The sequence below is a fragment of the Dendrobium catenatum genome, unplaced genomic scaffold (assembly GCF_001605985.2).
Source record: "Dendrobium catenatum unplaced genomic scaffold, ASM160598v2 fragScaff_scaffold_621, whole genome shotgun sequence".
NCBI lineage: Eukaryota > Viridiplantae > Streptophyta > Magnoliopsida > Asparagales > Orchidaceae > Dendrobium > Dendrobium catenatum.
Window position 1 is genome coordinate 18,455,240 of NW_021319083.1, and position 14,024 is coordinate 18,469,263.

Sequence of the window (14,024 nt, forward strand, 5' to 3'; positions counted from 1 at the left end):
TGATTTTGTCCACTTCGCCGTCACCCCGCCACACTTGCAAAGGTATAAAATTCTTAACTCAAAAATCCTGCTCTCGAGGCTTGCGACGAGCCGGCAAATCCCATACGCACTCACGTAGCATAGTAGGAAGGGAAGCCTGTGCGGCGCTTGCGACGAGATGGGTAATCCCCGGAGTGCCCATGTAGCACGAGGGGGGCGAAAAAAATAAGTACCTCCAAATGCTCATGTAGTGTAGAGGGGGGAAAGAAAATTGTGCTCTTTTAAATACGAACCTAAAGACCCTTAAACGCTCATGTAGCGGGCGGGGATTAAAAAAAATACAACCGTTGTGTCATTTAACACCTAGCTGAAGCGCTCAAGTAGCGACGAGGGGAAGGTTGCCTCTTAGTTTTTCTCCTAAACGAGGGAGATGCCGGGAGGTTGTCGAAATTCAAACCGAAGCAAACAAGGACTTGAACAAAAAAAATGAACTCGGATTTCAACTTGATTGGACTAAAATTACTTGAGTAAACTTAAACTTAAAAAAAAGATTGCTTGGACTTAAACTCAACAAAGACTACAAGAACTTGAATTTGCAAGATTTGGACTTGCATAATGAATTTGAACTGAACAATTTGGAGTGGAACTTGAACATTTGAACTCAAGCAAAGACTTGAGTTGGACTACAAGGACTTGAACAAAATTTGGACAACATGGGACTTATTTGGACAGTAAGGAACTTTAGACTTGGACTTGAATTCGAGCAAATACGAAGGACAATAATTGAATTTAAAATAAACTGTACAAATGTCCCGGTTTGAATTCATATAATGATGGCAAGAGACTTGCAAACATTGAACCAAGCTTTGAATCAATAAACGTATGTGGAGAATCGGAGATATGGAATGCTAAGTAAAAAAAAAAATCAAAGAGCTCAAATGAACATTTATGGGCATTTGTAATAATGACTCATGGCAACTAGAATTTCTCCATTTCACTCACAAGTAATGGCATGATGCGAGAAGATTTGTAATGTACTTGATACGATCATTTACAAATAACTACTTGGGATATATAATTTGATTGTGAACATACTACAAGCTGACTACAAAAGATGGAAATTGACATCTAACGTTCACATAAGTCATGAGAGAGAAATTCAATAATCTCTACAATCAACAACAATGAACACATCACAATGACGACCAGTTTCCCATGTACATATATATGCATACAACATGTCATTCGCAAGCAATTGTGAAATGTTTGAAATGCAGAACTCTTACAAGCCATTATAAGAGTCTAGTCATGTATAAAATCATTCACCAAGGAATGTCAAACATCAACAAAGGAGACATGCAACAAGTAAGATATCAATGGATCGTCACATTGATTGGAATACAAATATTGATTAAAGCTCTGTATTATTTGAGTGAACGTTAATAAGCATAAGAAGTTTGAACTTGGAACTTGAATGATAAGGAATAAGAACTGTGAGTTGAACTGTGAAATGTTGGACCGCACTTACAATATGCAAATGTAAAATGAGGTCAATATTCTCAAATGCATGAAACAATTCATCCACGAGTAGTGCAGTGGTATGCTCATGAACAAAATTGGAGATCTAGCAATGTCTCTGCGATGGGCATGATAAGCATAGAAGCCTATAATGATTATCCATACCACCTGTGACAATATTGTGGTAAGCATGCATTCATATCGACTACAAACATAAAGGAAGTGATCATTGTAGTATTTTGGGGCCAACACTGAGCAACGCACAATGTGCCTACAAGCAGTAACCGATGAACATCATAAAAGAGGCACAACGCAAAAGAACTACCATAAATATTGTTCATCTACAAGTGATAGTAGTAAATGTAAATGTAAAGCACCTACAAGTTGTTGTAGCAAAGAACATGATAGTATCCCTGTAATCAACTCCATCCAATGACAGTTAAATACATCAATCATTTGTAAATGGAGGCAGATGAGATGCAGTAAACAAAAATATGAATCTCTAAAAGTTATCGTAGCAGAAAGAAGATCTATCAAATGTCCAAAATACACTCGCACATGCACCATAGTTTGTACATAAATAGGTACACAAGGGGTAAATGCAATCCCAAACACGCATATGTGCCCTGGCGAGCGTGTTATTGGTACACACGTGACGTCTAGGGATGCTGCGCGGGCTAAATGATGAATCTAAGTTCGAACCTTATCCTTCTCGACATGGTTGGAACCATTAAATAAATATGCGGTCATGAGGTTGACTGGGATATTTATTTTATACATTCATATTAGGCCTTTAAGACCCTTTATAAGAAAGATTCATCGATAAAATCATTCACATGCATGGGCCTCGACGAGTGTGTTGTAGGAACACGTGACGTCCAGGGATGCTGCGCGGGTCAATAAATTTGACATGATCCTTCTAAGCAGGTAAATAGGAGTCGACAAGGTTCAGCAAATAACTGTAAAATGCCCCCAAATACCCGCATCGGCCCCGACGAGCGTGTTGTAGGAACGCACGTGACGTCTAGGAATGCTGCGCGGATGAGTAAATAAACCCAGTTCGAGCCCGATCATTCTATGCAAGTAGGTAGAAGTCGACACGGCTTGAACCATTAAATAAATATACGGTCACGAGGCCGATCGGGATATTTTTTTTATACATTTATATTAGGCCTTCAAGGCCTTCAATACAAAAAATTTACAAAAAAAGACATAAAGCCTACGAAATTCGATCCTCTATCGATGGCTCAATAAAGTTGACAAGGTTCATCCACAAATGAAAATGACCTCAAAGTCACCCCATGCTGCGCGGATGAGTAATAAACCCAAGTTCGAGCCCGATCATTCTATGCAAGTAGGTAGAAGTCGACACGGCTTGAACCATTAAATAAATATACGGTCACGAGGCCGATCGGGATATTTTTTTTATACATTTATATTAGGCCTTCAAGGCCTTCAATACAAAAAATTCACAAAAAAAAGGCATAAAGCCTACGAAATCCGATCCTCTATCGATGGCTCAATAAAGTTGACAAGGTTCATCCACAAATGAAAATGACCTCAAAGTCACCCCGATGATGACTATGTTGAATGAAAATCTCAACGGGAGGGGTTCACAAATATTTTCAAATATCATTCAAATAACCGAAAATCCAAACATATCAAAATTCCAAAATCCAAAGATATTTAAAAATTTAAATTCCATTTCAAACACTTAAAGCAAAATTCATCCACCCTCCACAACAGTTTGTCGGGTGGACAAATATTAAAATTACTTCAGCTCACATAGAGCCAAATTCTTAGTAAAAAATATCATTAGGATCCATTCTCAAACAATCTCCTGCCAGTATGAACATGGTACGTGTCCTCTGACCGGCGTTTTTGCCGCCAAATGGCACCGCATGATAAATTGCTATGACCCAGGGCCCTATGAACCGAGTGGTTTTGCCACCAAATGGCACCACGTAATACCGGTTATGGCCAGAGCTAATACGTTCCTTAATGACATTAAATTTTTGAGATATGAATCAATAGGACATGATCGATATGGCACAAAGCCCTCTGTTAGCTAAGGTAGATTCAAATTTGTCCTCGTAGACAAGCATTCATCCAAAGTTTACAAGGTCCCCTTGGATGAAGCAACCCATGGCTGTCGACAAGGATCATTCTGTCAGGTTGGATCGACTACCTCTTATGACTAAGTAGACCAGGGACCATGATTGCCCGGGATGACAGAATCATGGGATCTTGATCGGGTCCATCATCCATTCCCCTATCATCCGCTTTAAGTGTAAGATGGTGAAATTTTCAATTTTAAATATCAAAATTTCAAATTCTCAATCATTTCTAAGCTCTTCAATGCTCAAACCCATGATGCTACTATATGTTAGATAACACATATCTCTTCTACGTATCTGATTGACGACTAGCCTTAATCGAAAGTTCTCTCTCGTGATCGGGAGGGGTAATTAACTATAGGGGCTTGCGCCTATAGGAAACCAGAACTCAGATCATAAAGTCCTCACAAAATGATGGCGAAATCTTTGGGTAGTGTCTTATCTACAAACTTATCTGCCTTCCAAAATTTATCCCGGAACTTAATTCCGTTAAAAATCCCCCGAAAAAGAAAAAGCATAGCGGGCGAAGGCCAGGGCCGAATTTTCGGAGCCCACAAGGGTTTCTCTCATTTCCTTGTTCGGTAAACGATGCTCTCACCTCCGATGTTGTAGGTTTGGTTTAGACCTCAAATAGCTTATTTATCATCTCCTCCATGATGGCAAATTTCTCACCGATCTTCTCATGGATGGATGAAAATTGCTTTTCAAAACTTGAATCTTTTCTACAAAATCATATTTCAATTGTCCGGTCTACGTTTTCAACATTTCTACCTTTCTTCCCGCCATATGTACTTGAATCTAGGCTCTGATAACAAATTGATAGGAAGTGGATGCACTTTTCACAAAAATTAGCAGGTAAAACATGAAAATTTGGGAAAAAGAATGCCCAAAAATAATTTTTATTGAAAGAGTTATAAAGAGAAATGCAAGATACAATTGGATCTTCAATTGGAGAGGATGATCCGGCTCTCCCAAATCCCTAGCCGCCGGCTAGAGCCCAATAACCTAAGAATAAACTAAATTCAGAAAACTCTCAAAACTGAATCCTGAAATTACCCTATTGTTAGCCTTAAATAGGCTCTCCTAATTCCCTCTCAAATCAACACCATTTTTCTCTCATATTTGAATTCAAATTACATCTTTTGTCCTAAATAATTCCCTCCCAATTGTAATTAAAACTTTCCCAAACAATTCCATCTTGATTCCTCCTCCCTTTCCCTAAATAATTTACTCTTAGATTTTGTATTCAAATTAGATCTCTTGCCCTAATAATTCCCTCCAAATTATAATTAAAAGTTTTTCTAAACAATTCCCCCTTGATTAAGAACCTTCATAAATAGTTCTCTCTTGATTAGAAAACTTTCCTACTTCCCTCCTAATCAAATCGGCTAGTCCATCAATTTTCCACAAATTTCTAATGTTTAATGTGAAATTTGATCAAGATATAGAAAGTTTGGTTTGTACTGACCCAAAACCACTTAATTTGTCATTAGCTTTATATTTCTCAAGACCTGGCTCTATTTATACGATTGAGGCACTTCTTGGTATTTATAATGTTATTTCAATACATAGTGGTATAAACATCCAGATACTTATTTAACTGCATAGAAAATGTAATTAACAATTTTAGAATTGATTCAATCAAATCAGTTTCCAGACGCACTGTTGGTATTGCTCTGTTTTTCATTAGTATTTTTATTCTTTTTAGCTGGATAGTGTGGGCTTATAAGAGGTTGAATTACGATTTTGGTGTTACTTGATTTTGTGGTTCAGATCTTTATTTTAAAAAATCGTTATGAAAACCAATTTTATTCTAGGCTTGAAATATATGACGAAGTGCCTTCACCTTATGATAGCCAAGTAGTGAAAGCCTGGGAAGTTTAGCCATGGTTTTGAAGGAAGCCTTTTGTGGGTTATTTAAAAGCAGGAAAACTTCCCTAAAACAAATAAATTTTTATGCCATACGGTCTATTATTTGGTTTCCTTTGATCAACCAGGGTTGTGGTATGTCAAACGTGGAGGCTAAAAAATCCTTTAAGGTTTCTAAAGACTTTTATGTAACATATCAAGAAGATTCTAAGGCTGAAAAGGAAAAAAATGGTATACTATCAGCAAACAAGATGCAACTGTATCGGACTTGCATGATATAGCCTTTCATAATCCATTGATCCAACACTCATCTGTTCATTCTGACATACAATTATCCTTACTTGATATGCCATCATGGTTCCCAAATTCTCTACAACCTTCTTCCCTCTAATTACTCTTTTGTTCACCTAAGATTGATATTCCATTACCTTTTTTTTTTTAAAACCTTGTAAAAGCCATACAAATAAAAGCATACCTGGTCCCTTTGACCATTCACCTCTTTCTTGAATAATAAAATTTTTGGCATGTTAAGTAGTCTTTGAATGGTTCATCATCATCATTTACCTTGTCCTAACTATTTCGTCCAGCTTTTTGGATTCTCATTATCCATTCATTCCTATTAAGTACTGCATTAATTAATATTTATATTTTGTGTAAATTGTTTTGCGCAACTTCTAGACAAGTTACGTTGGTCCTTTCTCCTTAAAATTTTTTGCTTTAATTTTATTCATGCATCTTATTGGTTGATTTTCTATTCTATGTTATATGTTTTCAAGGAACTTGAATCTATTTTTCAGTTCTTATCCTCATTATGCACTACTCTCCATCTTTCTAATATAACATTTCTCAATCTACCATTTGTAGTTAATAAATGAATAACTCTAAATTCTCTCTCTTTTTAAAATTTCATATGACATCTTCTTTATTTTATTAACTTCCTTTTACCTGTGTCAAGTCATTAATGATTTCAGTCTTTTCAATTTCTTTACTTTGTATTGATAAGCTTCTTCACCTGGTGAAGCTGAAATTAAAGGTTTTGCAGAATGATAAAGCCAAAGATCTTACAAAACTGAAAATATGTCATCATTGTGGCTATGTTATGTTTGAGTTTGATTTGATTGTGGTTTATCTTTTGTAAAAAATGATTGGTCCAGCTTGATCAGGTTAAGATTGACACAACAAATAAACAATATCGAATAAAATCAACCTAGATGCTATGATGCAGCGACATGAACATGGCGACACGGACACGACACGACATGGCACGGCAATTTTTAAAAATATAGGACACGGGTGCAGTGTGGACACGACATAATAAATTTTTAATATAATATATAATAATTTTTAAAAATATAGGACACGGACACGGCGTGGATAGATGGCTCTTTTGAACCTTCACCTAATCCACTCCCCCCAGTAGCAGAGCTCATTTTGCTAATAAACCAATCATACTTATTAGTACATCAAATTAAATTGATATGAAGTAAAATCAAAATATCACAATAATAAGACAACATTAATACAACAATATACGAAAATTTTATTTTAAGTAATTTTGAAGTTCTGCTTGTTTTTAAAGTTCGTAAGTTATTTGTATGGGAAGATACCAAGTGGTACTGAGCATGTACCTAGCAGTACCGAGCATGTACCTAGCGGTATCGAGCATATATTGAGCAGTACCGAGCATGTACTGAGACGTATCGAGCATATACCTAGCAGTACTGAGCATGTACTGAGCGGTACCGAGCATGTACTAAGCGGTACCGAGCATTTACCTAGCGATACCTCATTTAATAACCGGACACGCGTGTCCGATTTTAATTTTAATTTTTTAAATTGCGACACTCCAATGCCGTGTCGGACATGTGTCCATGCCGTGTCCGACGCGTGTCTGTGTCCGACACTGCATACCCTCTTTAAGCGGAGTGTCGGTGCATCATAGCCTAGATGTGAATGATGCGTCAAGGCACTACAATGATTTTTTGGATTTTAAACCTCTCCCAATATGAAATTATTTAATGTTCTTGTAAACAGTGCTAAGCTTGTGTCAAGAACTTTTTTTATTAGAGTAAATTTAACTAAACTAAGCCAAACCTTAGTATATAGGTTATGCCCTTAAACTTAAAACCCCAACTAATTTAAACAAATTATACACCAATATCATCAAAGAAGATCAATACAAACTTCTTTAGATATATAATGAACACCCTTTTCATGAGCGACTGGAAGGTGGCAGGGACGTTGGTGATCCCAAATAACATCACTAAGAACTCATAATGCCTTTCATGTGTCCTAAAAATAGTCTTTGGAATATCCTCCTCCCGCATCCTGATATGATGGTATTTCGACTTCATATCCATCTTGGTGAACACCACATAACTTATCCAGTAGCTCATCAATCACTGAAATGAGGAACTTGTCGGTCTTGTTATTAGTAGAAGCTGCCTACAATCTTTTACATGTTTCTGAAGTTAGTCTTGAGGTAGTAAAAAAGAATAATAAAAGCCGCCTACAACCTTTAGAACATGTTGTTTTGATAAAAAACCCATGAATAGTGGCTAAAGATATTTTGAAAAAAAAAATGTTATATTTGGCATTTAATTATTTTAATTGTTTCATATGTTTATCTTACCAATAGGATCTTTATACCTTATATACTTGAATGGATTATGGCAATATGATGTGTTAAATTGTGTATGTTTCTTGCGTTTCCTACCTTCACCCTATTAGTTTGACGAAAAAGCTTGAATATTCTTCTTGTGCTTCAGACCACATATGAGAATTTCCGGTACAGAACTGACCGTAGACGCAATGTGTATGACCGGGGTTGCCTGAACAACTTCATGGAGGTATTCTGCACCAAAGTTAAGCCCTCGAGGAATGACTTCCGTGCCTTCGTGCAAGAAGAGGCTCCGAAACCGAGTCCGAATGCTCGTCCTGCAGAACCTGATGATGATTTTGGAACCTACCATCGTTCAAAAGTAGAAGATGATCTTGATATTGGTGGGGACCTGCTGAAGATCTCCCAGCGGCGAAGCATTCAGGAGTTTGACGAGGAGATTGACCGTAGAAATGATAGTGGGAGGCCTGGAACCGCTTCTGAGTCAGAAGTTGTATCCGAGTTGGATAGGCAGGTCCCCTTCACTGGAACTGAGATTCCCATAACAAGAACTGATGCCAGAAATTCCAGCTGGGGTAGGAGAAGCAGCAACTGGGATATATCACCTGAAATCTTCACGAAGAACACTTCGGTTGCTGGAAGTGGCAGTTTGGTGACCGAAAAAGAGAGATTAGTAGGGGAAAGAAAATAACGAATGGTGAACAGAACTGTGTTATTATCTAGAGTAAAGAATGAAGAATTCCAAAGCCATCATAGTTAGATAAGTGCACCTAATCTATTGTTTCATTTTATTATCCTTTTATAACTGTCGAATGATTCTTTCTGTGAATTACAAAATGTGGATCTCTCAGACAGTTGTGTAGCTTATTATTTTTGCCCCCCCCTATGCATTTTTTTAGTTGTTTACAGTTTGTTGTGTTGTAGTGAATCAAAACCATATGTTGTAAAGAATCTTCTTTTCCCTGCTATTAGCCTTGCATTTGATGACATGCTCAAGTGGTAGATGGAGAGCTATTAGATTAAAACTTTGATGTTGTAATCTGCTTCAAATACAAAACTAGATCTCCCTAATGCTCGGTATCAATGATCATAGTTGGACCATTCCTGTTACTGCTCCCACTCCCCTGGTCGATTCTATCACCCAAATTTTTATTGGGAATCCTAACATTATTTGCTTGTAATGGGAGACTTCAAGAGATTTTTAGTTGATTTTTATATAAATGTTTTTCTCAAGTCTCAAAATGGAAAAATAGGGAAGCTCTATTGGATATGCTTTAATGCTGGCTGAAATTCATTAAGAGTATTTATAATTTAGGAAAAGAAAATAAGTGAATTAAGTATCAACAATTTTGTAGAACAATAAATTTGAATGTTTGTGATAAACAATCCTATTTGCTAGTTTGATCGATAGCCCTAATTCCTTAGCATAATATTAATTAATTACTCAGATTATTTAGCAAAATTAATTATTTGTTTTGGGACATTTAGGTCAATTAAATTAAATTCATACATATCATATGCACAAGATTTAAACTCAAGACTTCTTAATTGATAGTAAAAGCTCTCAACCAACAGATCAAAATAAATTATGCATAAATATTAGCAAAATTAATTGCCAGTAAATGTTATGATATGATTTATGAAGAAACATTTACTCGTAGAACAGATTGGAATCAAATAGTAAATACGTTTGTAAGAAAATCTGTAGAATTTTTTATTTAGTTCGGGGATTTACGTATATTGATAATCCCGATATTAAAGCTTTAAGTAAAAAAAAAAAAAACAGCATATACTGCAGCTCATTTGTTACAATTGAAAGCTTCCTATTATGAACGTTATAGTTTTAACGTAGAATATCAAAATAAGGAAGCGATTAACTATAGATTATTCAAAATTTGAAGTAGGACCAAACTAAAATATTATATATTTTTTATTTTTTTTCCAAGTAAAGAGTATGATGTGATGTCATGAAAGAATAATTATCCTTGAGATTATTACGTGCGGAAATCAAACACAAAGAATCGTTAGATTTTGTCTCTATGAATAGTAAAAGCACAATAAAAATGCGGTGTTAAACAGTAAAACATAGTTTAGGGTTTTAACTATGCTTTTATTGAGAGCCACCCAATCACACTTCTTAATTCATTTCATCCATTAATAAGAGTCGTGAGAGATGAAGTTAAATGACAAGATAAAGATGATACATAAGTTAAGACAAAAATAAATAGAGAGCACAAAATATAAGAAAGAATAATTGATTAAAATTTCATCAAAATGAATTTTATAATTATTATATTTCTTTTTTAGTATTTTTATCATATAATCAGTTCATTAATTTTTTTCAAAATTAATTCAACTCATTGTTAATTATTAAATTTCTTTTTAAATATTTTTAATATATAATTAATAGATGTACATATATATATATATATATATATATATATATATTATATTAAGAATTAAGGGAATTTAATCATAATTAATAAAAATTATTAATTACTATGTTTTTCATAGTGGGGCCCAAAACCTTTGGCCACGAAAAATCTGAAAATATCTAAAAACATATAGCATAGGTTTTTAATAAGAAATCTCAATTAGTTTTTAAATTACCTCAAAATAAAAAAAGAAAACAAAATAATGGGTTATGCCCTCAAATTCTCCTAAATTTACGAGAAGGCCATCTTTTCTAATCTCTACTGACAGCAGACTGGCGGCTATATCCGTAATAAAACTCAAAGCCAGTGGTGATTATATCACGGTGGGACTGCAACTCCCCGTTTAAATTTCTAGAGCCAATAACGGCTTTTAGGCTTTCTCATAATCAAATATATAATAATCTATACGAAATTTCTCATAATTTTGTTTTCTTAGAAGGAAATATTTTTTGTCTGTTCCAGTTCCACCCTAACCTTCTTAAAACTCATAGGCTCTTCCTCTCTTCCTTCATCCTCCTCCAACAAAATCCATCTCTCAATATCTCTCATCGCTATGTCTCCCATAGAAGGAGAGGCTCATATGAAGGCCGCTTGGGCCTTCCCCAACTCCGACAACACAGGTGGTGGCGAGGTCGCCATGAAAACTAGTTCGAAGCTTCGTGTCGGCGAGAAGCGAAAGCGGAATGGCGATGGGAAGAGACTGCTCGGCTCTAAATGTGGAGGAGAAAACATTGAGGACCTGCGAATTTACGATGAGTCAAATCGCGAGTTGCATATATGTACAGAGAGGGAGAGGAGGAAGAAGATGAGAAACTTGTTTAGTAATCTTCATGCACTCCTCCCCGACCTTCCATCTAAGGTGGCTATCTTTATTGATTCTATATGTTTATTTCATGCTTCTTCATTTTCTTTATAATAAATTACTCAATCAGGACGCTTGCAATGTATAAATTAGTTATAAGGGCTCATTTGATTTCCTTAGATTAAAATTAAATTCATGGAAAACTATTTTTATATCGATCTTTACTGCCCATTTTGTGCTTGTAAAAAAAAAAAAATTGTGGATTGAAGTCTTCAAGAGCTTGCTATAGCATAGAGGAGAATGTGAAAAGCTTAAGGGTCTATTTGTGGAGAAAGTATTATGCGTGGTCACATGATTGTCCAGAGGCAAATCAAAGTGTGTCACATCACCCGATACATAACACCGGTACGTACATAAAAAAAGTACTTTGATTTGCCTCTGTATGCCATCCAATGAAAGAACAAAACATTTTTTTTCTATTTGTGATAGCTTTTTAGTTGTTTTAATTTTAAGACATCAACCACACAATCTCATTTGACTACCGCCTTCTCATTGTCATTAAAATTTTTTTAAGTTAGCAAGTTGCTTTCTGCAATCATATTAGTAAAGTTTTTTTTTTTAATAACTTTATAAATAACTTTATAAAACGTTGTAGTCATCTCAAACGAATCCTAAAATCTAGTATTCACATCCAAACAAGCAATTTGACAAATTTAGTAATTTCTTAAGATCCTTCTTTTTTATTTCATGATTTAATTATCATTAAAATATTTATAATAATAAAAATATGGTGAGAATAAATTGGAAACCATTGGTTTTATAATTAGACAAATCAACAAAGTTATTTTTTATTTGCTTTTTTAATAATACTTGATTTTTATTTTTTTATATTCACACATATGATAATAATAATAATATAATTTATGGAGATTTTGAAGATATTTACAGACCTTGATTGATTTGTAAGTATATCCAAATGACCAAATCAAATGAGCGATACATCAAATTTATCATTTTTTAAAATATATATTTTAAATAGATCAATCAAATGAGCCTTTAAATAAATTCAAATTAAAATATTTTTTTTAAATTTATATTGGTATATTTTATTTTCAACTTTGTCCATTATTATTTTAATCCTAAAGAGGAAATTAAATATAGGCGATCGACCGTTACTCATTGATGATCTTAACTCTTAACCAAAGTAATTGATGGGGGTCCAAATTCATTCAAATATATAACTTGCGCAATAAATCACCATTAGTTTAGTTCATTAATTGCCATCAATGGCACATCATTTTTCATCAGTTCCTTATAACATTTTTCTTTCTAATTTATCAAAATACATCAATTTATTAAGATTCTAAACTTTCTAAATAGATCCATGCATAGTTTAATTATACATAAAAAAAACATTTTATCGTATTAATCTCCAAGTAAAGTTTTCATAATTAATCAATAATCTCCTTGCTAATCCAAGCTCTAATGACCAATCAATCCTATAGGTAGATAAATCCACCATAGTGGACGGAGCAGTGAGCTACATAAAAGCGCTTGAACAAACGCTACAAAATCTCCAGAAGCAGAAGCTTCGTCAGCTAATGGTGGATCTCTCGCCGACAGCAACGGCTACGTTGGAAAGCAAAGTGGCTTTCATGGCTGATGATCAGGGCAAGAACAGCAGCAGCGGGAATGCGACGGCGACCGCTGCTGTGGTTCCTCGCCTTCCAGTCTGCTTCCAGACCTGGATTTCTCCTAATGTGGTGCTCAATGCGGCCGGTGAAGAAGCTTTTATTAGTATCTGTTGTGTGAAGAAGGCAGGGTTCCTCTCTTCAATGCTCTTCCTGCTTGATAAGTATAAAGTGGAGGTGGTTTCAGCTCATTTTTCCTCTGATAATTATTCCAGAAGCATGTGCATGATGCATGCACGTGTAAGTACCCTCTGCATTTTTTTTTATATTTTATTATTTCATTAAGAATTCATTTCGCTATAACTAAAATAATTTTTAAGAGATGGATTATTAAATCAATAATAGCTGTTTAAAAACATAATTAGAGAGAGTCAGATAAATATAAATGCGTTGGTTCATCTTAAAGTATATTCCCAATATATTAATATTTTAATGTTTTTTATTTAGAAAAAATTTCCTTCATAAAGTGTTAAATTACTAAAAAAAATATGTAAGTTTTTTTGAAGTGAATTGATGATTTGTTTGTAATTTTGTATTGTATAGGTAAGAAGAGAATCGGATCATTTTCCTGAGACATTGATGATTGAAGAGACATACAAATCAGTAGTTGGAGAGATGATTGCTTGGCTTTATTCATGAACCTCAGGGATGACTACTAGATGTTTTATGCTCATATTTGTTGTATTTTGATCCATTTTTAATTATTCTTTCTTTGGTCCATCTTACCTGTTTGATAGTGTTATAAATAGACGTGTTGATTTTTTGTAAGTTTTGAGTAGAATTGAAAAAAGTTGGATTTTCTCCAAAGTCAACAGCTCTCCCTCTCTCTCTCTCTCTCTCTCATTTTTCTCTAAGAATTCTCCAAAAAAACCCAATAAATTGGTATCAGAGGCTGCCCCTCACCTTTGTAAAATTGGACCAATGGCGGAGATTGTTATATTTTGGTCCATTTTTACTTATTCTGTCTCTTTGGAGTATCTTACTTATTTGATA

General features: G+C 34.7%; 2 protein-coding genes across 2 annotated transcripts in view; both read left to right on the top strand.

Annotated features, from left to right (window-relative positions):
• The window catches only part of LOC110112319 (protein S-acyltransferase 8-like), a 43,974-nt gene extending 34,882 nt beyond the window's left edge, over positions 1-9,092 (top strand). Inside the window, exon 5 of the mRNA XM_020844507.2 lies at positions 8,252-9,092. Coding sequence (XP_020700166.1) covers positions 8,252-8,794 — 543 coding nt within the window. The 3' untranslated portion in view covers positions 8,795-9,092. The remainder of the gene's footprint in view (positions 1-8,251) is intronic.
• A 1,999-nt stretch (positions 9,093-11,091) lies between these two features.
• Positions 11,092-13,670, top strand: LOC110112336 (transcription factor bHLH95-like). The gene is made up of 3 exons (XM_020844532.1): positions 11,092-11,397; positions 12,846-13,271; positions 13,575-13,670. The coding sequence occupies exons 1-3, from the start codon at positions 11,092-11,094 to the stop codon at positions 13,668-13,670; spliced, it is 828 nt and encodes a 275-aa protein (XP_020700191.1).
• Positions 13,671-14,024: the final 354 nt, after the last annotated feature.